We start from the raw sequence: 26,068 nt of genomic DNA, 5'->3' as shown, positions 1-26,068 counted from the left end.
GAAATTCCATGAGTCATTCAATCTGAAAACATCTGAAAAAAGCTTCTAGGTCAGATGGTAGAAGGTATATTTGCAAAACAAAAAGTAAATGACATGAGAGGCAGTCCTAAAGGAGACTCATCCAGGTCTCACGTTGAATAAGCACATGACTTTTGAACAGCATTTTTATTAGAAGACTTACAATCTGAAGAAGTAACTGACCATTCCTGAATAAACAAGTTTTCATTCATGGAAATAATATTCAAATATATTTGTCTAAATCATGGAAAGAGCCCAAATGTCCATCAACTGATAAATGGATAAAGAAGATGTGGTTTATATATACAATGAACTACTACTTGGCAACAAGACACAGTGAAATCCTGCCATTTGCAACAATGTGGATGGAACTGGAGGGTTTTTTTTGCTAAGTGAAATATATGTCAAAGAAAGACAGACATCATATTTTTTCGCTGATAAGTGGAACTTGAGAAACTTAACAGAAGACTATGGGGGACAGTTTCAAACAGAGAGGAAGGCAAACCCATGAGAGACTCTTAAATTCAGAGAACAAACTGAGGGTTAATGACAGGTGCAGGGAGAAGGAAAAATGGGTAATGGGCATTGAGGAGGACAACTGTTAGGATGAGCACTGGGTGTTGTATGTAAGTGATGAATCACAGGAATCTATATCCCTGAAACCAAGAGCACACTGTGTACACTGTATGTTAGCTAACTTGACAATAAATTATATTAAAATATAATATAAGAGAACTGGAGCATGCAGGACTATTTCACAAACTTCTGTCAATTCAATTGGTTTGATAGACCATTCCAAGTATTACCCCCAATTAATTCTTATTTCTCCTTAAATTTTAAGATTGTAAGAAGACTATCCGAGGTTAGTTATTTTCTAAAATGATAGGACATTATGACTTGTGACCCATCGTTAAATAATACCAAAATTAGGGGCACCTGGGTGGCTCATCGTTTAAGTGTCCAACTTGGGCTCAGGTCATGATCTCCCGGTTTGTAAGTTTGAGCCCTGTGTCGGGCTCTGTGCTGACAGTGAAGAGCCTGGAGCCTGTTTCAGATTCTGTGTCTCACTCTCTCTCTGCCCCTCCCCTGCTCATAGTCTATCTCTCTCTCCATTTCTCAAAAAATTAAAAAAATTTATTTAATAAATAATGTTTAATAAACATTAAGATAAAAATTTAATAATAATAAAAATTTAATAATAATAAATTAGTCATATAACAGCATGACACTGGAAAAGGGATATTAGAATCTATACGGGTAGTTTTTTCCACTTCCATGTATAAAGATTTATCCAATATAACATAACACTGAGACATATAATTAACAGATTTAATATCTTAATTAAAAACAAAAGCAAATCTAGGGGAGCATGGGTGGCTCAGTGGGTTAAGCATCTGACTTTGGCTCAGGTCATGATCTTGTGGTTTGTGAGTTCAAGTCCCACATCAGGCTCTGTGCTGACAATTCAGAGCCTGGAACCCGCTTCAGATTCTGTGTCTCCCTCTCTCTGCCCCTCCCCTGCTCATGCTCTCTCTCTCTCTCTCACTCAAAGAATAAATAAACATTAAAAAAAGTTAAAAAACAAATAAAAGCAAATCTAAAACTTAAGAAGGGGAACAAAATCTTAACCTTGTATATCTTCACTTTCAAAGTCCTCTTTAATATTTACAGTTGTGGGGTAGCCAAACTGTGGTTTTCAACCAAAAAGCAAGAAAAAATTATCTTAAACATAAAGCAAAAAATCATTTGTTATACAAATTGGGGGGTGGGTCCTTGATTTTTTTAAATAAAGTAAGTTTCTCTGGACCCATTTCTGAATGATTCTTGTTTCTTTTAATCTACTTTTAGGAAATTTATTTGTGGAAAATGTCATGAAACAAGACATTGAATTACATGTGGTAGTTCATTACATTTCTCCACTCCAACAAATGTGAGTTATCCCCATTAATAGAGGGAAGGACAGACTTAGGTAAACTTTACGGTGTATATATATATACGGTATATATACACACACATATACATACATATATATATATATATATGTATATATGTGTATATATATATAAAAGACATAAACTTTTATTAAAATATGTAATTTTAACATACATTATGGGTTTCTGTCCAGATAAAGAAGAGAAATCAAGTAAGAGTGCCAGGAAAGAACTATAGAAGGTTGCCTCTTTCACAGTTTTTTATTTATTTGTTTATTTTATTTAATTTTTTTTTAAAAGTTTATTTATTTTGTGACAGAGAGACAGCGTGAGGAGGGGAGGAGCGGTGAGAGAGGGAGACACAGAATCTGAAGTAGGCTCCAGGCTCTGAGCTGTCAGCACACAGCCCAGGCGGGACTCGAACTGACAGACCACGAGATCATGACCTAAGCCAAAGTCCTACGCTCAACCGACTGAGCCACTCAAGCACCCTCACGTTTTTTTTTTTTTCTTTTTTCTTTAAATAAAAATCCAATTTGCAAAAGTTCACGGCAATACTTCTATAGACACCAATTTATACTGGGTAACCACAAGACATAGCACATGAAAACACGCTAATGTTCCTGCCTTTAGGAAATATGTTCCCCAGCAAGATTCATGAGCTCAAACACTGGCACTCACTATTTTACACACCACCGTAAGAAGCATACCCTTAAGACAATGGCCTTGGGGCGCCTGGGTGGCTCAATTGGTTAAGCATCCAACTTAGGCTTAGGTCATGATCTCCCAGTTTGTGAGTTTGAGTCCCGCACCGGGCTCTGTGCTGACAGCTCGAACCTGGAGCCTGCTTCGGATTCTGTGTCTCGCCCTCTCTCTCTGCCCTTCCTATGCTTGTTCTGTGTCTCTCTGTCTCTCACTCTTAAAAATAAATAAATAAACGTTAAAAAAAAAAGACAATGGCCTTTTCCTTAAGGAAATACAATATGGGTACAAAGTATATAAAAACAAGAGAATTGGGAAAGATATGATGATAAGCTGTTAAATTAAGGAAAATGATTCATTAAAAAATAGGGGCGCCTGGGTAGCTCAGTCGGTTAAGCATCAGACTTCAGCTCAGGTCATGATCTCACAGTCTGCAAGTTCGAATCCCATGTCGGGCTCTGTGCTGACAGCTCAGAGATTGGAGACTGCTTCAGATTGTATCTCCCTCTCTCTCTGCCCCTCATCTGCTCACACTCTCTCTCTTTCTCAAAAATGAACACACAAAAAATTTTTTTTAAATAAACCAAAGTGTCGACAGTATGTATATTACGTGTCTGTGTGTGTGTGTGTTGGGTATGTATGTAAACTCTGTAGTCTTCAATCCTAAAAAAATAAAGATTTGGGTAAATTAAAAATTTGACAGTAAATAGAGAAAGATCTATAGGTTGTCCTGAGATATGATGTGGTTGGGAATGAAGAAAAGAGGCAGGGCTACAAACCTGCCATTCGGGGTATAGGTTACAATTAAAAAGAAATGGTTCCAAGCTGTACTATCTTACAAAGGATTCACTTCTCTGAAATAATTAGATAGAAGGAATTTCATTCTCTGAAAGATTCTATGCAGGACCATTTATTGCTTCTTGATATAATTTCTGACACAGTACATACAAACTCAAGGAAAAAGATGGTGAGCCTCAATAACATGTTTTTGTTATTCTAGGATTTTAAGTATACATGTTAAAGGTCTATTGAAATTTGTTACATAAAAATTTTATATCTACTGAATAAAAACTGTAAGGGTAAGGAAAAAAATAAGAAAAAAAAGATAACAGAAAGCTTAAGAAGAAGATATCAAAATTGCTTAAGTATATTCAAATCATATAAAAAAGAATGGAAAGGGTAAAGCAGTATCACATTTTTGAAAACTGTCAGTTGATAACTGAAGATTTAAAATGAACTATGGTAGTTATGGAGAAAGCAAAAAATAAAATGTTAAAAATTAAAAATTAAGACAAACTGCCAAACAAAACAATGTTACCACTAACTAAGGCAATCTTACCACTACTATCAGTGACATTACTGGGAAGCCACTTGTAATTTTCGATGTTAGTTGTTGCTTCTTTTTTTTTTTTTTTTTAAATTTTTTTTTCAACATTTATTTATTTTTGGGACAGGGAGAGACAGAGCATGAACGGGGGAGGGGCAGAGAGAGAGGGAGACACAGAATCGGAAACAGGCTCCAGGCTCTGAGCCATCAGCCCAGAGCCCGACGCGGGGCTCGAACTCACGGACCGCGAGATCGTGACCTGGCTGAAGTCGGACGCTTAACCGACTGCGCCACCCAGGCGCCCCAGTTGTTGCTTCTAATAATGGGTATCTTGGAATTTCTTAGAAAAACTCTATGCGCTGGTTCTGGGATCCCTTCTGTCCTTAGAATCAAGCTTCTTCCATTTGTTTTGTGTTTTAGGATGCTGCTTAAATTGGTCTGAAAAAGGACTCTTCCGCACCTTCCCCAACCCAAAATCTCTGAATACCACTATTTCACAATACTATAAAAACTGAGAACTATTTGGATGAAATAAAACATGTAATTCTTTGATAGATCAAACAGAAGAAACCGTAAGTGGGTACTATTAATTACTTCTTTACTATTTATCTGAGCATCTAAATAGACTCTCCTTACTATTAAAAAAGCACAACTGGAAGGATGTAAAAGACTATACACTACTGGAGGACAGGACTACATATACCATTTCACAGCACCCTCACTGCAGTCCCATGATGACTGGGGTGTTAATTTTATAATACATTTGTTCTCCCTGAATGGATCATCGCACAGAAATAATAACAAGTATATATAGCATACCTGCTCTTTGATGGAGTCTTACTCTATGTACCATTTCAACAATAAAAACGTTTTGCTCCCACTGTGGCATATTTCAAAATGTGTCAGCATGTGCATCTGTTCAAGCATTAGTGCCTATGAAAGGGATGCTTTTCATCTTTTCAAATTTTCTAATAAGAACATTGTATTGATTTTTTAAAAAAACATCAAGAAACCTACCAAGGTTCCCACAAAAAAAATATATAAGTATCTTTTTACTTTTAAAAAGATGGATTACAAAAAGCAGCAATATGAAAAAAAAGACAAAAAATCTCTAAGAAAATTTGCAAATGCTATTTTACCTTCACTGTTACTAAAATTTTCTGAAAGTTAACAAGTTAATATTTCATTCAGATCACCTAAAGCAGAGACTTCATAGGTGTAAAGCTTTGCAATCTTCATATATTTCATTCATTTTTAGAGTGCTTCGCATTGAAAATATAAACATTCTTGATCCCACATCCAAAATCCAATATCTGATTATATGAATAAGTCATTTATAAAATAAGTTTTAAAAAGGAAAAGGAAAAAAGATATTTTCAGAGATGAAATTTACCACTAGAATTTGGGAAATTCATACCTCATCAGTGTTGTAGATAATCTGGAGTCCTGAGGAAATCATTTCCACAAGGTAAAGGAGATAGAGTGACACTGTATTTATCTGAAAAACAATATTAAAAGGTTAAAGGAAATAACAGAAAGACTATGTTATGAAGGAGCTAAAATTACAAGTCATTTGCTCTAATACTGGCAAACAAAAACTATTTCTTTTGTTAGTTCCTAATAAAATCCCAGCTTTGAATATAAAACTCTAAAATCCTCAAATTCCCTGTGATGGTTAATATCTGATTAGGAAAATGGCCACAAATAGAACTGTTAGCAACTGTTTCTGTAACATTTGTTTTAGATGATTTATTTTCAAATTCTGAATCTAATGTACCCTACTTTGAAGTAGTTTTGCCCCACAGGCAGCTATGTAATGTCAATTCATCTCAAATGTATGTAAATGAAAAAGTTATTTGGCATGTAAGACATTAGGACTTTGCCAGTACACCATAAATAATAGGCAGCAAATCTTGAAAACAGTCTTATTCTCAGAGAATGCACAATTGATGTAAGCAACTGCAGGGACATACTGATTTTAATCAATGGTATAGCATAGAATTTAAAATATATTTATGAACAAATGAGTTTTATAAACAAATGACTTACTTTTTTCTTGTAGTCTGTCTATTAAAGATAGACATTATATGATAGAAAAGAAAATAAAGACAATAATGTCCACTTTAACAAAAAAAGATTCTCACAAAAATCCTGAAGGGGATGTGTAAATTGTCTTAAGTAAACAAGTAGTGAAAGATAAACACTACAACAAAGACAAACCTTGAAAATATGCTAAAGAAGCCAGTCACAAAAGACCATATATTGTATGATTCCATGTATATGAAATTTACAGAATAGGAGTATTTATAGAAATAGAAAGACTGGTGATTGCCTAGGGCGGGGGGCTTTGGGGGAGATGGGGAGTGACTGCTAATGAGCACAGATTTCTTTATGGGATAATGAGAATATTCTGAAATTGACTATGATAGTGGTTGTACAACTCTGTATTATAAAAACCAATGAATTGTACACTTTAAATAGGTGAATTGTATGTTATATGAATTGTTTCTTAATAAAGCTGTTATATAATAAACAAATACATACATAGGAAACAGTAAAAAATTAGCTAGGAAAATGATTATTTAAAAACAAAGAGAAAGCACAATGTAATTTTATCCTTATGTGATTCTAACCCAGAAGATTATGACCCTCCCACAGCTTTGGTGTCTTGTACCTTCCTCGACTTTCCTCCAATCCTTACCAAGGAACTGACAGAAAGCTGGGGCAGAAAATTATTTGTGTCTGAGACGCCTTGGACAAAGCATGCCTGTGCTATCAGGTGTGTTGGGTATCTCTGCCCAATCATCTTTGCCTTAGACATCTTTGTCACAAGCATTTTACTGCAAACATTTTCAGTGTGTATATTTTCTCCACTAAACTAAATGGCCATGAGGCAATTTGGCTGTAAAAGATAAAAAAATAACTGGTTGACAGTTTGATTTGACAGTTTGGTTTTATTTCTCCATTGATGTGAAACTCCCACTTTTATATTATATGTCTTATATTTTCATAATCATCTTTTTGTATTCCATACTTTTTATATTATATAAATCTTAGACCTCATAATGGTCTATGTAATGACACAGAGTTTTGAACCCACATTTCCCAGAGAACCATCAAATGTCTAGGAATAAACATGTGACAAGATGCCAAGAACAACAGGGTAGATGTCTTTCACAACGCAATGCAAAGACCAATTACAAATATGCACCCTAGTATTTGGAAACTGATATCCCTCTCAGTGAAGGAAGAAATTTTTGTGAATAATGAAAAAAATTAATGCCAAATGAGGAGAAAATCAACAAGTAAGAAAGATGTATTAACTCTGAACCAAAGATTTTGAAAACAAATGCTCAGGTACATCCAAAAAGTAAAACCAGTTATTTGCACAATGTTCCCATGAATCTATACATATTTTAAATGCATTTAGCGTTTGGTATTTCACAAAAAAGACTTTTTAATTTTGTCATTCGTTTTTCATGTTATATTATGTCCTTTTTAATGTCCCTCTTTTATTTTTGTGATTTTATCTTTCAAAGTAAAATTGCCTTACAGCCAATTAGTTATGCGGTGAAAATACATGCAGTGAAAATTCTTGCAGCAAAGATGCTCACTGAAACTACCTAAAACCACCACCAGGTCCTGGCAGAGTAGGTGGCTCTCTCAGGAAGCAGAACTATCCTAGATGTCTCCAGACTTCTCAGCATTCAAAGTCCAGTGGGTGTAAGGGTCTTGTCAAGGTCCAAGTAAGCCAGACAGAAAGATACAAGATTCTGGGTTTAGGTTTTTTAGACTGACATAAACTTTTGAGTGGCCCTTCTCAGAACATGGTGGAAAAGAGCTTCAAACCACTGCCAGGTTTACCCAAATATTTTCTTACATGTAAACACTGATACTGGCCTATTAGAAATGACTTCAAAGGAATTTCATCACTATGGATAACCATTTACAAACTGCACTTCCAAGAGCTCTTTGCTCTCATTTCTGGGATGCTTCTGTGAGAGAATATCATCAAGTGGCAAACTGTACAGAAACAGCCAAATAACAGGTTGACCAGCATTTATTTAAAATCTGCTATGAGCCAGGCACTAAGCTTAAATTCTGGGATACAAAAATAAATGAACCATTATCTTCTGGAAATCCTATTTCAAACAGTAAACATATTTGTCAAAGCAAAAGGTACATAAAACCTAATTATGTTATAATTATAAGGAGAAGGTTGAGCAACATATAATACTAATAATTCCCCAAGGAATTGGTTAGAAATAAGTGTAAGTTTCTGCCACATAGAAATGGGGACACTGTGCTTTCTATGTCTACAGAAGTCATACTAAAGTAAGACATTTCAGATCTCTACAGAGAGAGGGACTATAAAAAGGACATACTCTTATTTTAGTAAGGAATATATGAATAATAAGTATTCTGTCCTAAAGACAGCAGAATCAAATGATGAGCAGGAAGAAAACTCATTAAAGATAAATAGCATATATAATACTTACAACCTAAAAACAAGGCAACAGGATGTCCAGCTAAAAGGAGTACACAGATACGAGAAAAAAAAAAGTGAAAACAAAACAAAATCCTACAGTGCATGGTTAGCCTAGGTATAAATTTTAATATAATATATAAGACAAAATTTATAGACTCCAGCAATGCCTTTTGGAATTACATTTTAGGGGTATGTTTATAGCTTTGTTGAAGGTTGATATATCAAAAATGAGCTGTCTGTCATGTAACAAAAATTTCTGATTTGCTGTTATATCACTGTCAACTGTCTTTTATTCCCTAGTTCCTACGTGTTGAAGTACTTCTAAATTTTATAAGTGCAAGCTTTTGTCATGGAAAGAACTGTGAGAGCCCTTCTTTTAGACAGTAATAATATTATAAACCATCCACTTGCCCTTTTTTGCTTGCAGACCAAGACCTCAGTCTGACTTAATGCTCAATCACAATAACTAACTCAGCCCTGGCAGTTTTCATTTCACTTCTCCATTTTATGGTTGGTTTTCTACTTTTCTTTTAAACAATTTATGAAATCTACTTTATGAAATTTATAAATACCCTAAAATCTTCTACAACCTGAGAGCACACAGAGAAGAAGAAAACCTGTAGTCTTCTCCTTTTACCTGAAGATGGCCATATTCCTCATGGGAGAGGATCTCATCTCCCGTATGCACATTGAAAACAGAGTGAAGACAGGTTGCTGGGCGTGGGTCCTGCTTAAACTGCTGGACCTAGAATCAAACACAAAATTCAAATAGTACTCATAACTCACATTTTCATCCAACTTTGGAAGTTATAAATTATTTTTCATGAAACTTTTTAATGACAAAAGCTATAGCTTAAAAGCAGAGGACAGAGCAAAGCAGAAATGTTATTTTTTTCTGAAGAAAGCAAACAGAAAAAAAACTCATAACTACTAATTTCAATAGTTAACATGATTGTTGAATATTTAGTTATTTCACAAATAGCAAATAAAGTGTAGTAGGGACCTTGTTAACGTGGTAGTAATGGCTTTTGCAACCGTTTTGTATCATTTTATTTTAGAGTCAAATAATGGTTTAGTCTGTGGGACAGGATTTCAGTGATTACAACCCACTGTATTGCTATTTGAAAATGCTTCTATGATACGCAATGAAAAAGTGCTTCAAATCTCATTCTAATTCAGTTGGTGTTCAAAACTTCAAATGCTATTTCCTTCTCTAAGGATCACAAATTGTAACCTATGCTCCTTTCTTTTTATTTCCTTTGCCACATATACTCTCCTTACAAGGCACCAATTCCAAGAGAACATAGATCATACCTGTACTTATCAACTGCATATAAAATCTAACCATTTTAGAATACTAAGTAAATGCTAAATGACCTAACAAACTCCAAGGGAAAAAAAAATCTATCTACTTTTTTAGGGCTTGTTCAATTCAATTTGGCAAACATTTTCTGATACCAATCATATGCCAAGTACTATGCCAGCCCCTGAAATTATGAGATGAATAAAAACAGAGAATGGATAGAATAACACAAAGCTATATGTGAAGCTTTTCCTCCTTGAAAAGATATATGATGATAATATCTGCATGGTTATGACTTTGTCTTGTTTCACTTGGCTAAGAAAGCACATGGAGCTATATTCTCTTCCTCACCTTCAAATTTCTTCTCATATTTAAAACTCTATCTCCAAAAAACACCTTCTTTTATAAAGTCCCTTCTGAACTGTACCTCAAATTCCTTTCCTTGGACTCCTACATCAGGGTGCTTATTCTTCAAAATTTCTTCTTTTTATACACTCTTACTATCTTTAAGCTTCTACAAGTTACACTATCCGATATGGAGCTACTAGCTACAGGCAACTAATTAAATTACAATTAAACAAAGTTTAGAAATTCAGTCCCTCATTTAAACTGACTACATATCAAATAGCCGTATGTGCTTAGTGGCTTCTTCAAAGTTCAACACAGTAATACAGAGCATGTCTACCATCAGAGAAAGTTCACTGGACACTACTGTGCTAAAGGGCTAATATATTTTTGCACACCCTCAAGAGCCCTGCAAATACCCCATAAACAAATGCATAGCCTTCCTTATGAGTGAAGTCAAGAAAATGAAAGCAAGGCCCTACCATTAGATAGTTAGGAATGAGAGGATGAGGATGAAGGTAGAGATGTATATCTTCTATCTATAAAATGACCAAGACATCCAGTATTAACAGAAGAAGATGAGAAGGCTATCCATTCTCAGTATCTGAAACTGCTGGCAACAGTCTTAGGCTACACAAATAGAAATCAATGTAGTCACCCCTTTTACACTACCATGATTATTATCTCAAAGTGATGAACATTACTCTGGGCTCTCAGACAAAAATATGCTTAAATTAAAATAAAATACATTTTGCCTATTGATAAAGATCTAAAAGAATAAGGTTTTTATCAGTTTAAGAAAGTTATTACGACAGGGCACCGGGGTGGGTAAGTCATTTAAGTGTCCAAACCTTGATTTCAGTTCAGGTCATGGTCTTAACAGTTCATGAGATTGAGCCCTGTGAAGGGCTCTGCGCTGACAGCTTGGAGACTGTTTGGGATTCTCTCTCTCTCCGTCTGTCTCTACCCATCCCATGCTTGTATGAGCTCTCTCTCTCTCTCAAAATAAGTAAATAAACATTAAAAAAAAAAGTTATTGCTACAGTTGATAACATAGTGTTTGTCATTTGTCTTCAAGATACACAAGTACCCAGTATGAGAATTTATATTCAATCACTGTGCCAGGGGAAAAAAAGAAGACCCAGACTATAGAAGCTTCGAAAATTAATGAGGCATTATTATATGTGAATTGTAGAGAACTATTCTTGAAATCAGTAAAAAAACAAAACAAAAACAAAAACATTTGAACAAACAAACAAAAAAAACAAGGGACATTAATCAGTATTTTATATGTTGGGCACCTGGAAAGGAAAATAAAAATAAAGAATAAGACTAAATTTTCTAAACCAAAAAAATCTAAAATAATGTTTTTTCAACTTGTATTTTTAGATTTTTCCTGGAACCTTAAATAATTGTGAATAAACAGCTTATCATTTATGAAAAGGTGAGTAATTTGTCATCCATTCTTAATTTATAGACCTAACACAGAATTTAGGTGGGAATATCATCTCATAAGGAAATCCCGGAAGAATAAATTTTATAAAATTTTAATGACTTTTAATAAACTAGAAACTACTCAGTAACATTTTAGACAAATTTTTTATATAGATAGCTAGGGACAGAAACATTCATAGCCCATTATAAAGGAAATCTTTGCCTTCCAAACTACTCAAAGCAAATTGAATTTATTTTGAAAAATTCTGAATACTTCTCCCGGGGTGGGGGGGTGGGGGTGGGGATGGTATTAGAAAATAGAGTAAATGAGAGAATATGAACATTTAAAGGTAAAAAACAATTCCTAATATGACTAAGTAGGCATTAAGATAAGTGGAAAGATAATAATAGAAATCAGATTGCTCTACATTCTGCAAATCAAGGACAACTCTATTCATTCAAATGCATAATGAATTAAAATATTTTCAGTAGTATTTTTAGAAAATGTGTCAGGAAGCATGTCATGATTTTACTTCAGAAGACAAAGAAAATAAACCTTAAAGTCAAATAAAAAATTATTGCTATAAATACACTTCACGTTAGTTTTACAAAAGAGGCAAAAAATATATATTTCACATTTTAAAATACGCAAACATATTTTAAATATTCTACTACATATTTCTACAGCTGCAGAATCATGAAGAAAATGGTGGGCATCAATGAGGTGAAGATTTGGTAGCAGGCAGTGAGCCGGGCATGTGTGGTTAAATCTCTGAGTCAGTCCTTCACAGTCACATGTGAATTATGAAAATATCCTTCATTCCTACTCTAGAAGGTTATGGGGATCAGAAAAGATTACAACAATAAAAATGCTTTAAAATATGTAAAACCCTGTATTTTGTGGTATGCATACATACCTAATCCTAATATGATCTACACCTTCTTGCAACTCACATTTACTTTGTCTAACATCATAACTACATAAAGGAAAGAAATGTTAATTCTTTATAATTTAAGAAATTCAAGGCAGTTTAAGCTGTATTCAAAAGAACACATAATTGTGAAGATTGGTTAATAAGGTTGAGTAACATTCAGAAAGGGATATTAACAATTGGTTAAGCCACAAAGACCCTTTTTTATCATCATTTCCTTCCTTTTGATAAACATTACTTATTTAAGTCTGTCAGCTTGCTTAATAAACATATGAAATTCACTGGTCTCACAATGTTTCCTCGAGAAAAAAGTTAATTCACAGACATTAGGCATTCATGAGATGATAAATGTGAAATAAACAGTAAACTTCCCACACTTAGGAAAAAAAAATTAATCACAATTACTTCAATATATATAACATACTAGTTTAAGTCAAGTATGACAATATGATTTATTTCAAGCACTGAAAAATCTTTATAATAATGATTTGCAAAGTCAAATCTCAGTAGACAATTACAGGTTTGTTACATGTCTCTATTATGAGCTGGTGAATAAATTTACTTTTTCTGCCAACTAACATTTTCTTGTTGCCACATTCTGATAGAGTATAATTTTTTTTCAGTTTTGACTTCAGATACAGATCTTAAAAAAATATACAATCACAAAAACTTAATGTAATATTTACATAAAAACATAAAATATTAAGTGATAAAAACATAAAACATTCATAATTACTAATGTACATCTTTGCTACTGAATCATCAAACCTGGGGATGATCTTGGAGACTCATATACTCACTGATGTATATGGACCCAGGGACACAGATATATAGGTAAGTAGGAGAATTATCATCTTATATTTGCATAGAATCTTAGACTTTTTATTATGTATATTATTTTAATAATTATTATAATTACTGATTTTTATGTATATTATTTTACTTTCCACAATATCCCTGTAAAATCTGCTATTTTCTCAGCCAAAAATTCCTGTCCTCTTTACATGTAAATAATGAAGTATTTTTAAAGTTCAATTAAGCCAGGGCAAGCACATGTGCAAAAGGATTTGGATAAGAATTTTCTTAAGTAATATATTGGTTACAATTATGGATATTGTAACGTTCCTGAGAAACTGAGTCCTTATCAAGCAAACACCAGATCCAACATACAAACAAATTAAAGCCTAAATAACAATTCTCAGTCACTTCTTGCTTACGGTGTTTCTTTAATTTCAGTATTTCAAACCCTGGGCTGTGAAGGCAGGGCTGTTTTAAGCTATCTAGACTGCTCTAGGATGTGAATTTGCCTTTTGAAAGTACATTCTTCTTTAGAAGATGCTATTCCCATACTGGTTAAATTAATCCTTCAGAACGATGTGAGAATTCCAGTCCACACTACAGTGTTTTACCTTATCGGCCTGACGCATATAGCAGTAGAGAATTCCTCTCATACATTTTATAGCCGAGTGCTCCAGCTCATGGGTCCTTCCCTTGTCATCATCAATGCGCCTGGGTAAGAGAGATAACTCATGAAACAAATTGGAAATGCATTTGAAAAGGAAGCAGAGCTTCCAGTAATTAAGTATTTAACTATCTGACTAATCCTATGTTCTGGCCACATCTACTAATTCTGTAACAGTGAAACTCCATTTTCCCAACAGATATAGAAATGCTGCAATAAAAAAAAAAAAAAAAAAAAAAAAAAAGTCCTACGATGAAACTTGTGTTGATTTCTCCTTCTTTTAAGGAAGTTAGCCAATTGCTTCAAAATAGCATACAATATTTCTACACTGACTCGGCTAAAACTTTAAAGGATATTCTAAATTGGAAAAAGCAACCAAAAGATTTTTTTTTAATATGCTGTTACAGAGTAGAGGCGATTTTTAACACCAATCCCTTTAGGTTATACAATGGTTGGATTCAAGGCAACACAGATTAATGTAGGCACATACGTTCTTTGGTCTACCATGTGTTTAATAATGTCAAGGTGGGCACTTTAGTCAAAGATTCCTTTAAAAAAAACACACATCCAGTATGACACATGATGTATTTGGGCAGTTTTATACTCTTGGGTCTTAGTTTAAAATCAATCGACCATTGTTTATATCGCTTGCATTTAAAAAGAAAAAAATCAGTTAAAATGTAACTATTTAGCAAGGTGAAGATATTCTTCTAACTTTAGGTTCCTTTTTTACCATGGATCAAAAGGTAGATGACACTTAACCATGACTGAAAAATGAAAGTAACTTATTTATTGTTTCACTGAATCTTAACTAAAATATCTGGCATTCATCCTCCCTTGATAAAAAGTATCACCCATCTCCTTAAAAAGTAGACTACAATTTCTTCCTATTCTAACTGCGAATCTCATATACCACTATGAGAAAAAATAATTATCATTTTAACATAGCACTGTCAATGTCAGACAAAAGTAAGTTGCTATTAGAATATCATTCCTTCCTCAAATGCAGGTACTGTAGTAAAACTACCATGACTTTGCTCTATGATCTATTTTTCTGTCTAATGTCCAACACAAGTGTTTTAATAGAGGCAAATTATAGCACAGGTAACAGTGGACCATACAAGAGAAAGAGCATACTTCGGGTAGAATAAAGTCAATGAAATCTGTGTGCAATTCCAACCTCATCTAAAAATAAAACAAAATAAATTTCAAGTTTTTCTAAAATTGTCTTTTTTAAGTTTATTTATTTATTTTGAGAGAGAGAGAGAGAAACCCAGGCAAAGAAAGAATCCCAAGGAGATTCCACCCTGACAGCCCCATTCAATGCAAGGCTCGAACTCACAAACTCTGAGATCACAACCTGGGCCAAAGTCAAGAGTCAGACACTTAACTGAAAGAACCACCAGGCACCCCATTAAATTGTCTTTAAAATAATTTTCTGCCCCTAATTTTAATAAGCATTTAACCAAAACTAAAATATTCCAGAATAAATCAGCCACTATGAAGAGTTCTTCTCTTTTAATGAAGTTCCCCTATTTCTCCTTTCGTCACCAAATAAAGTAGAAACCAGAAGAATATTTCACTTCTGACTAAGAAAGTAAAACAAACAAACAAACAAACAACAACAACAACAAAAAAGACAGGTGCATTTGAGTAAAAACATTTAGGCTGCCAGGATATATTTATTACCTTTTCACAGATTTAAGGTGAATATGATGACCTGAAATAATTCCTTTATTTTCTACCAGGATCTAGCAATATTCCACTCTCCTTAATAAGCTCTGTGGAGGTAAACTCAAGTTTTAATATGATCTGATGAATACTTTTAATTCTAAAAAATGAATAAATGGAAGAATAATAATCCGTGAATTTACTTATCACACACTTCAAAAACATGTCCTAAAAACAAGGACATTTGCCTTCAAAACCATAATATTATCACCACACCCAAGGAATTTAATATTGTTACTAAATTATCTAACATATATGCTATATCAAATTTACCCAAATATACCCAAGATATACCTTTTAGGATTTATTTCTAATGTTGGATACAATAAAAGATTGCATTTGAGTGCCATGTTTATTTCGTTGACTAATTTAACATTTTTGCCTTTTTCTTTTTTTAAATGAAGTATGATTAACTTACAGTGTTATATTAGTTTCAGGTGTATAATATAATGAGTCAACAATATGGTACTCAATATTCCTGAAGATAAGTGTATTCTTGATCTCCTTTATCTATTTCGCCTATCCCCCCCATCCACCTACCTACTCTCTGGCAACTACCAGTTTGTTACCTGCATTTAAGAGTATGGTTTTGGGGCGCCTGGGTGGCGCAGTCGGTTAAGCGTCCGACTTCAGCCAGGTCACGATCTCGCGGTCCGGTCCGTGAGTTCGAGCCCCACGCCAGGCTCTTGGCTGATGGCTCGGAGCCTGGAGCCTGTTTCCGATTCTGTGTCTCCCTCTCTCTCTGCCCCTCCCCCGTTCATGCACTGTCTCTCTCTGTCCCAAAAATAAATAAAAAACGTTGAAAAAAAATTTTAAAAAAAGTATGGTTTTTTGTTTGCCTCTTTTTTGTTTGTTCATTTATTTATTTGGTTTCTTAAATTCCACATATGAATAAATAAACCCACACTTATATGGTTGATTAATGTACAACAAAGGAAGTAATAATGTGTAATTGGGAAAAGGCAGTCTCTTCAATAAATGGTGCCAGGAAAACTAAAGAGCTACATGCAAAAGAATAAAACTGGACCAGTTCCTTACACTGCACACAAAAATAAACTCCAAATGAATTACTGAGACACAAAGCCATAAACATTTTTTTAAATTAATTAATTAATTTTTAAAAATATGAAATTTATTGTCAAATTGGTTTCCATACAACACACAGTACGCATTCCAACTGGGGCCCCCCTCAATACCCATCACCGACACTCCCATCCGTCCCAACTCCCATCAACCCTGTTTGTTCTCAGTTTTTAAGAGTCTCTTATATTTTGGCTCCCTCCCTCTATAACTGCTTTTCTTCCCCCCTACCCCATGGTCTCCTGTTAAGTTTCTCAGGATCCACATAAGAGTGAAAACATATGGTATCTGTATTTCCCTGTATAACTTACTTCACTTAGCATAACACTATCCAGTTCCATCCACGTTGCTACAAAAGGCCAGATTGCATTCTTTCTCACTGCCACGTAGTATTCCAATATGTATATAAACAACAATTTCTTTATGCATTCATCAATTGATGGACATTTAGCCTCTTTGCATTACTTACGCTATTGTTGAAAGTGCTGCTATAAACATTGGGGTACAATTGCCCCTATGCATCAGCACTCCTGTATCCCTTGGGTAAATTCCTAGCAGTGCTATTGCTGGGTCACAGGGTAGATCTATTTTTACTGTTTTGAGAAACATCCACACTGTTTTGAGAGCAACTGCACCGGTTTGCATTCCGACCAACAGTGCAAGAGGGTTCCCATTTCTCTACATCCTCGCCACCATCTATAGTCTCCTGATTTGTTCATTTTGGCCATTCTGACTGGTGTGCAGTGATAACTGAGTGTGGTTTTGACTTGTATTTCCCTGATGAGGAGCGACATTGAGCATGATTTCATGTGCTTGTTGGCCATCTGGATGTCCTCTTTAGAGAAGTGTCTACTCATGTGTTCTGCCCATTTCTTCACTGGATTATTTGTCTTTTGGGTGTGCAGTTTGGTAAGCTCTTTATAGATTTTGGATACTAGCCCTTTGTCTGATATGTCATTTGCAAATATCTTTTCCCACTCCGTTGGTTGGCTTTTAGTTCAGTTGATTGTTTCCTTGGCGGTGCACAAGCTTGTCATCTTCATGAGGATCCAACATTTCATTTTTGCTTTTAATTCCCTTGCCTTTGGGGATATGTCATGTAAGAAATTACTGCGGCTGAGGTCAGAGAGGTTTTCTCCTATTTCTCCTCTAGGGTTTTGATGGGTTCCTGTCTCACATTCAGGTCCTTTATCCATTTTGAGTTTACGTTTGTGAATGGTGTGAGAAGGGGGTCTAGATTCATCCTTCTCCATCTTCTCCATGTTGCTGTCCGGGTCTCCCAACACCATTTGTTAAAGAGACGGACTTTTTTCCATTGGATAGTCTTTCCTGCTTTGTCAAAGATCAGTTAGCCATACTTTCATGGGTCTAATTCTGGGGTTTCTATTCTATACCATTGGTCTATGTGTCTGTTTTTGGGCGAATAGCATGATGTCTTGATGATAACAGCTTTCTGGTAGAGGCTAATGTCTGGGATTATGATGCCTCCCGCTTTGGTCTTCTTCTTCAAAATTCCTTTGGCTATTTAGGGCCTTTTGTGGTTCCATATGAATTTTAGGATTGCTTGTTCTAGTTTTAAGAATCCTAGTGCAATTTTGATTGGGATTGCACTGAATGTGTAGATAGCTTTGGGTAGTATTGACATTTTAACAATATTTATTCTTCCAATTATTGAACACGGAATGGTTTCCATTTCTTTATGTCATCTTCAACTTTCCTCAAAACCATTCTATAGTTTTCAGCACACACATTTTTACTTCTTTGGATAGGTTTATTCCTAGGTATTTTATGCTTCTTGGTGCAATTGTGAATGGGATCAGTTTCTTTGTCTTTCTGTTGCTTCATTATTAGTGTTAAAAATGCAACTGATGAAGACATCCTGGGAAGATGGCAGCATAGGAGGATGCTAGGCTCACCATGCGTCCTGCTGATCACTTAGATTCCACCTACAGCTGCCTAAATAACCCAGAAAACCGCCAGAAGACTAGCAGAATGGAGTCTGCAGAGCCAAGCGCAGACGAGAGGCCCGCTGGCCGGAGTGTGTTCCGACAGCAAGCAGGACTTGACATCTGAAAGGTTATAAGCTACCAGCTCTATTCAGAGAGCGGGAGGGCTGGAGGACAATGGGAGGGAGAGTCAAGGAGCCCAAGATGAAAGAACTCAGCTTGGCAGGGAACAAAGGTGCTCGCCAGCACCATCTCCAATGCCCGTTCCCCAGCCAAAATCCCAAAGGGAACCAGGTCCTGCCAGGGAACTTGCTTGCACCGCGCAAACAGCCAATGCTGTGCTTCTGCGGATCCATCCCTCCCGCGTCTGACCCCCTCCCAGTGCCACAGGGCCCCTCCCAAAGCAGATCTTCAATGGAAAAGTGAGCTGAGCCTGCCCCTCCCACCCCTGTGCACCTTGCAGATTCACCCCAGCTAATACGCCAGATCCCCAGCACCACAAGCCTGGCAGTGTGCAAGTATCCCAGACAGGCTGCCACCCACAGTGAATCCCGCCCCTAGGAGAGGGGAAGAGAAGGCACACACCAGTCTAACTGTAGCCCAGGAGTGGGCTGGGGGCAGACATCAGGTGTGACTCCGGCCTGCCCACCAATGCAAGTTACTCAAGACAGCACAGGGGAAGTGCCCCGCAGTCCCGCGACACTACAGGGACTGTCCAAAATGAACCAAAGAATTCCCATCAGAAAAACGTCCAGGAAATAACGACAGCTAACGAACTGATCAAAAATGATTTAAACAATATAACAGAAAGTGAATTTAGTATAATAGTCATAAAATTAATCGCTGGGCTTGAAAACACTATACAGGACAGCAGAGAATCTCTTGCTACAGATCAAGGGACTAAGGCACAGCCAGGAGGAGCTTAAAAATGCTATCCATGAGCTGCAAAATAAAATGTAGACAACTACGGCTTGGATTGAAGAGGCAGAGGAGACAATTGGAGAACTAGAAGATAAAATTATAGAAAAAGAAGAAGCTGAGAAAAAGAGAGATAAAAAAATCCAGGAGTTTGAGGGGAAAATTAGAGAACTAAGTGATGCACTAAAGAGAAATAATATACGTGTAATTGGTATTCCAGAGGAGGAAGAGAAAGGGAAAGGTGCTGAAGTTGTACTTAAGAAATAATAGCTGAGAACTTCCCGGATCTGGGGAAGGAAAAGGCATTGAAATCCAAGAGGCACAGAGAACTCCCTTCAGACGGAACTTGAATCGATCTTCTGCATGACATATCATAGTGCAACTGGCAAAATACAAGGATAAAGAGAAAATTCTGAAAGCAGCTAGAGATAAACGTGCTGTAACATATAAAGGGAGACCTATAAGACTCGTGACTGATCTCTCTACTGAAACTTGGCTGCCAGAAAGAATGGCAGGAGATCTTCCATGTGATGAACAGAAAAAATATGCAGCCGAGAATCCTTTCTGGAGCAAGTCTGTCATTTAAAATAGAAGGAGAGATAAAGGTATTCCCAAACAAACAAAAACTGAAGGAATTCGTCACCACTAAACCAGCCCTACAAGAGATCCTAAGGGGGATCCTGTGAGACAAAGTACCAGAGATATCACTACAAGCATGAAACCTATGGACATCACAATGACGCTAAAACCATATCTTTCTATAACACTGAATGTAAATGGACTAAATGCGCCAACCAAAAGACATAGGGTATCAGAATGGATAAAGAAACAAGACCATCTATTTGCTGTCCACAAAAGACTCGCTTTAGACCTGAGGACACCTTCAGAGTGAGAGTAAGGGGATGGAGAACTATTTATCATGCCACTGGAAGTCTAAAGAAAGCTGGAGTAGCCATACTTATATCAGACAAACTAGACTTTAAAGGCTGTAAAAAGAGATGAAGAAGGGCATTATATAATAATCACAGGGTCTATCCATCAGGAAGAGCTAACAATTATAAATGTCTATGGGCCGAATACAGGTGCCCCCAAATATATAAAACAATCACAAACATAAGCAACCTTATTGATAAGAATGTGGTAATTGCAGGGGACTTTAACACTCCACTTACAGAAGTGGATAGATCATCTAGACACATGGTCAATAAAGAAACAAGGGCCCTGAATGAGACATTGGGTCAGATGGATTTGACAGATATATTTAGAACTCTGCATCCCAAAGCAACAGAATATACTTTCTTCTCAAGTGCACATGGAACATTCTCCAAGATAGATCACATACTGGGTCACAAAACAGACCTTCATAAGTATACAAAAATTGAGATCGTACCATGCATACTTTCAGACCACGATGCTGTGAAGCTTGAAATCAACCAGAGGAAAAACTCTGGAAAACCTCCAAAAGTAAGGAGGTTAAAGAACACCCGGCTAGGGGCGCCTGGGTGGCACAGTCGGTTAAGCGTCCGACTTCAGTCAGGTCACGATCTCACGGTCCGTGAGTTCGAGCCCCGCGTCAGGCTCTGGGCTGATGGCTCAGAGCCTGGAGCCTGTTTCCGATTCTGTGTCTCCCTCTCTCTCTGCCCCTCCCCCGTTCATGCTCTGTCTCTCTCTGTCCCAAAAAATAAATAAACGTTGAAAAAAAATTTTTAAAAAAAAAAAGAACACCCTACTAAAGAATGAATGGGTCAACCAGGCAATTAGAGAAGAAATGAAAAATATATGGAAACAAATGAAAGTGAAAATAAAACAATCCAAACGCTTTGGGATGCAGAAAAGGCAGTCCTGGGAGGAAAATACATTGCAATCCAGGCCTATCTCAAGAAACAAGAAAAATCCCAAATACAAAATCTAACAGCACACCTAAAGGAAATAGAAACAGAATAGCAAAGACCGCCTAAACCCAGCAGACGAAGAGAAATAATAAAGATCAGAACAGAAATAAACGACACAGAATCTAAAAAAACTGTAGAGCAGATCAATGAAATGAAGAGTTGGTTTTTTGAAAAAATAAACAAAATTGATAAACCTCTAGCCAGGCTTCTAAAAAAGAAAAGGGAGAAGACCGAAATAGATAAATACATGAATGAAAATGGAATTATTACAATCAATCCCTCGGAGATACAAGCAATTATCAGGGAATACTATAAAAAAGTATACGCCAACAAATTGGACAACTTGGAAGAAATGGACAAACTTCTAAACACCCACAAGTTTCCAAAACTCAATCAGGAGGAAATAGAAAGCTTGAACAGACCCATAACCAGCAAAGAAATTGAATCAGTCATCAAAAATGTCCCGACAAATAAGAGTCTAGGACCAGATGGCTTCCGAGGGGAGTTCTACCAGACGTTTAAAGCAGAGATAATACCTATATTTCTCAGGCTATTCCAAAAAATAGAAAGGGAAGGAAAACTTCCAGACTCATTCTATGAAGCCAGCATTACTTTGATTCCTAAACCAGAAAGACACCCAGCAAAAAAAGAGAACTACAGGCCAATATCCCTGATGAATATGGATGCAAAAATTCTCAATAAGATACTAGCATAACGAATACAACAGCATATAAAAAGAATTATAGTGGCGCCTGGGTGGCGCATGCGGTTAAGCGTCCAACTTCAGCCAGGTCACGATCTCGCAGTCCGTGAGTTCGAGCCCCGCGTCGGGCTCTGGGCTGATGGCTCGGAGCCTGGAGACTGTTTCTGATTCTGTGACTCCCTCTCTCTCTGCCCCTCACCCATTCATCCTCTGTCTCTCTCTCTACCAAAAACAAATAAACGTTGAAAAAAAAATTAAAAAAAAAAAAAAGAATTATTCACCATGATCAAGTGGGATTCATTCCTGGGATGCAGGGCTGATTCAACATTCGCAAATCAACGTGATACATCACATTAATAAAAGAAAAGATAAGAACCATATGATCCTGTCCATCAATGCAGAAAAGGCCTTTGACAAAATTCAGCACCCTTTCTTAATAAAAACCCTAGAGAAAGTCGGGATAGAAGGAACATACTTAAACATCATAAAAGCCATTTATGAAAACCCCACAGCTAACATCATCCTCAATGGGGAAAAACTGAGAGCTTTTTTCCCTGAGATCAGGAACATGACAGGGATGTCCACTCTCACCGCCATTGTTTAACATAGTGTTGGAAGTTCTAGCATCAGCAATCAGACAACAAAAGGAAATCAAAGGCATCAAAATTGGCAAAGATGAAGTTAAGATTTCACTTTTTGCAGATGACATATTATACATGGAAAATCCGATAGACTCCACCAAAAGCCTGCTAGAACTGATACATGAATTTAGCAAAGTTGGAGGATACCAAATCAATGTACAGAAATCAGTTGCATTCTTATACACTAATAATGAAGCAACCGAAAGACAAATAAAGAAACTGATCCCATTCACAATTGCACCAAGAAGCATAAAATACCTAGGGATAAATCTAACCAAAGATGTAAAAGATCTGTATGCTGAAAACTATGGAATGGTTTAGAAGGAAATTTTAGAAGACATAAAGAAATGGAAACCATTCTGTGCTCAATAATTGGAAGAATAAATATTGTTAAAATGTCAATACTACGAAAGCCATCTACACATTCAATGCAATCCCAATCAAAATTGTACCAGCATTCTTCTCAAAACTAGAACAAGCAATTCTAAAATTCATATGGAACCACAAAAGGCCCCGAATAGCCAAAGTAATTTTGAAGAAGAAGACCAAAGCAGGAGGCATCACAATCCCAGACTTTAACCTCCACTACAAAGCCGTCATCATCAAGACAGCATGGTGTTGGCACAAAAACAGACACACAGACCAATGGAATAGAATAGAAACCCCAGAACTAGACCTACAAACGTATGGCCAACTCATCTTTGACAAAGCAGGAAAGACTATCCAATGGAAAAAGACAGTCTCTTTAACAAATGGTGCTGGGAGAACTGGACAGCAACATGCAGAGGATTGAAACTAGACCACTTTCTCACACCATTCACAAAAATAAACTCAAAATGGATAAAGGACCTAAAGGTGAGACAGGAAACCATCAAAACCCTAGAGGAGAAAGCAGGAAAAGACCTCTCTGACCTCAGCCGTAGCAATTTTTTACTTGACACATCCCCAAAGGCAAGGGAATTAAAAGCAAAAATGAACTCCTGGGACCGCATGAAGATAAAAAGCTTCTGCACAGCAAAGGAAACAACCAACAAAACTAAAAGGCAACCAACGGAGTGGGAAAAGATATTTGCAAATGACATATCAGACAAAGGGCTAGTATCCAAAATCTATAAAGAGCTCCACATCCGAAAAACAAATAATCCAGTGAAGAAATGGGCAGAAAACATGAATAGACACTTCTCTAAAGAAGACATCCGGATGGCCAACAGGCACATGAAAAGATGCTCAAAGTCACTCCTTATCAGGGAAATACAAATCAAAACCATACTCAGATATCACCTCATGCCAGTCAGAGTGGCCAAAATGAACAAATCAGGAGACTACAGAGCTGAACAGGATGTGGAGAAACGGGAACCCTTTTGCACTGTTGGTGCGAATGCAAATTTGTGCAGCCGCTCTGGAAAACAGTGTGGAGGTTCCTCAAAAAATTAAAAATAGACCTACCCTATAACCCAGCAATGGCACTGCTAGCAATTTACCCAAGGGATACAGGAGTACTGATGCATATGGCCACTTGTACCCCAATGTTTATAGCAGCACTCTCAACAATAGCCAAATTATGGAAAGAGCCTAAATGTCCATCCACTGATGAATGGATAAAGAAATTGTGGTTTATATACACAATGGAATACTACATGGCAATGAGAAAGAATGAAATATGGCCCTTTGTAGCAACGTGGATAGAACTGGAGAGTGTGGTGCTAAGTGAAATAAGCCATACAGAGAAAGACAGATACCATATGGTTTCACTCTTATGTGGATCCTGAGAAACTTAACAGAAACCAATGGGGGAGGGGAAGGAAAGAAAAATAAAGAGGTTAGAGTGGAAGAGAGCCAAAGCATAAGAGACTCTTAAAAACGGAGAACAAACTCTGGGTTGATGGGGGGTGGGAGTGAGGGGAAGGTGGGTGATGGGTATTGAGGAGGGCACCTTTTGGGATGAGCACTGGGTGTTTTATGGAAACCAATTTGACAATAAACTTCATATATTGAAAAAAAAATGCAACTGTATTCTGTAAAATGATTTTGTATCCTGAGACATTGCTGAATTCATGTTATCAGTTCTAGCAGACTATTGGTGGAGCCTATCGTGTTTTCCATTAATAATATCATGTCATCTGCAAAAAGTGAAATCTTGACATCATCATTGCCAATTTTGATGGCTTTGATTTCCTATTGTTGTTTGATTGCTGATGCTAGAACTTCCAACACTATATTAAACAACAGCGATGAGAGTGGACATCCCTGTCCTGTTCCTGACCTCAGGGCAAAAACTCTCAGTTTTTCCCCATTTAGGATGATATTAGCTGTGGGCTTTTCATAAATGGCTTTTATGATTTTTAAGTATGTTCCTTCTATCCCGACTTTCTCAAGGGTTTTTATTAAGAAAGGATGCTGGATTTTGTAAAATGCTTTTTCTGCATCGATAGAGAGGATCATATATTTCTTTTCTTTTATTAATGTGATGTATCACATTGGTTTGCGATTGTTGAACCAGCCCTGCATCCCAGGAATGAATCCCACTTGATCATGGTGAATAATTCTTTTTATATGTTGTTGAATTCGATTTGCTAGTATCTTATTGAGAATTTTTGCATCCATATTCATCAGGGATATTGGCCTGTAGTTCTCTTTTTTTGCTGGGTGTCTTTCTGGTTTAGGAATCAAAGTAATACTGGCTTCATAGAATGAGTCTGGAAGTTTCCCTTCCCTTTTGATTTTTTGGAACAGCTTGAGAAGAATAGGTATTATCTCTGCTTTAAATGTCTGGTAGAATTCCCTTGTGAAGTCGTCTGGTCCTGGACTCATATTTGTTAGGAGATTTTTGATAACTGATTCAAGTTATGGGTCTGTTCAAGCTTTCTATTTCCTCCTGATTGAGTTTTGGAAGTGTGTGGGTGCTTAGGAATTTTTCCATTTCTTCCAGGTTGTCCAGTTTGTTGGCATATAATTTTTCATAGTATTCCCTGATAATTGCTTGTATTTCTGAGGGATTGGTTGTAATAATTCCATTTTCATTCATGTGTTTATCTATTTCAGTCATCTCCCTCTCCTTTTTGAGAAGCCTGGCTAGAGGTTTATCAATTTTGTTTATTTTTTCAAAAAACCAACTCTTCGTTTCATTGATCTGCTCTACAGTTTTTTTAGATTCTGTGTTGTTTATTTCTGTTCTGATCTTTATTATTTCTCTTCGTCTGCTGGGTTTGGGGTG

At 36.4% G+C, this 26,068-nt stretch overlaps 1 protein-coding gene across 8 annotated transcripts in view; it reads right to left on the bottom strand.

Moving 5' to 3' along the window:
* PHKB (phosphorylase kinase regulatory subunit beta) overlaps positions 1–26,068 on the bottom strand; it is a 276,065-nt gene that overhangs the window by 191,719 nt on the left and 58,278 nt on the right. For all 8 annotated transcript variants that reach the window (XM_043600811.1, XM_043600810.1, XM_043600812.1 and 5 more), the window contains 3 exons: positions 13,891–13,990; positions 9,105–9,212; positions 5,396–5,476 (listed from right to left, as the gene is read on the bottom strand). In XM_043600811.1, coding sequence (XP_043456746.1) covers positions 5,396–5,476; positions 9,105–9,212; positions 13,891–13,990 — 289 coding nt within the window. The remainder of the gene's footprint in view (positions 1–5,395; positions 5,477–9,104; positions 9,213–13,890; positions 13,991–26,068) is intronic.

This window comes from Prionailurus bengalensis, chromosome E2 (assembly GCF_016509475.1).
Source record: "Prionailurus bengalensis isolate Pbe53 chromosome E2, Fcat_Pben_1.1_paternal_pri, whole genome shotgun sequence".
In the NCBI taxonomy this organism is placed as follows: domain Eukaryota; kingdom Metazoa; phylum Chordata; class Mammalia; order Carnivora; family Felidae; genus Prionailurus; species Prionailurus bengalensis.
The sequence above is the reverse complement of the archived record's forward strand: the minus strand, read 5'-3'. Positions and strand labels throughout refer to the sequence as shown.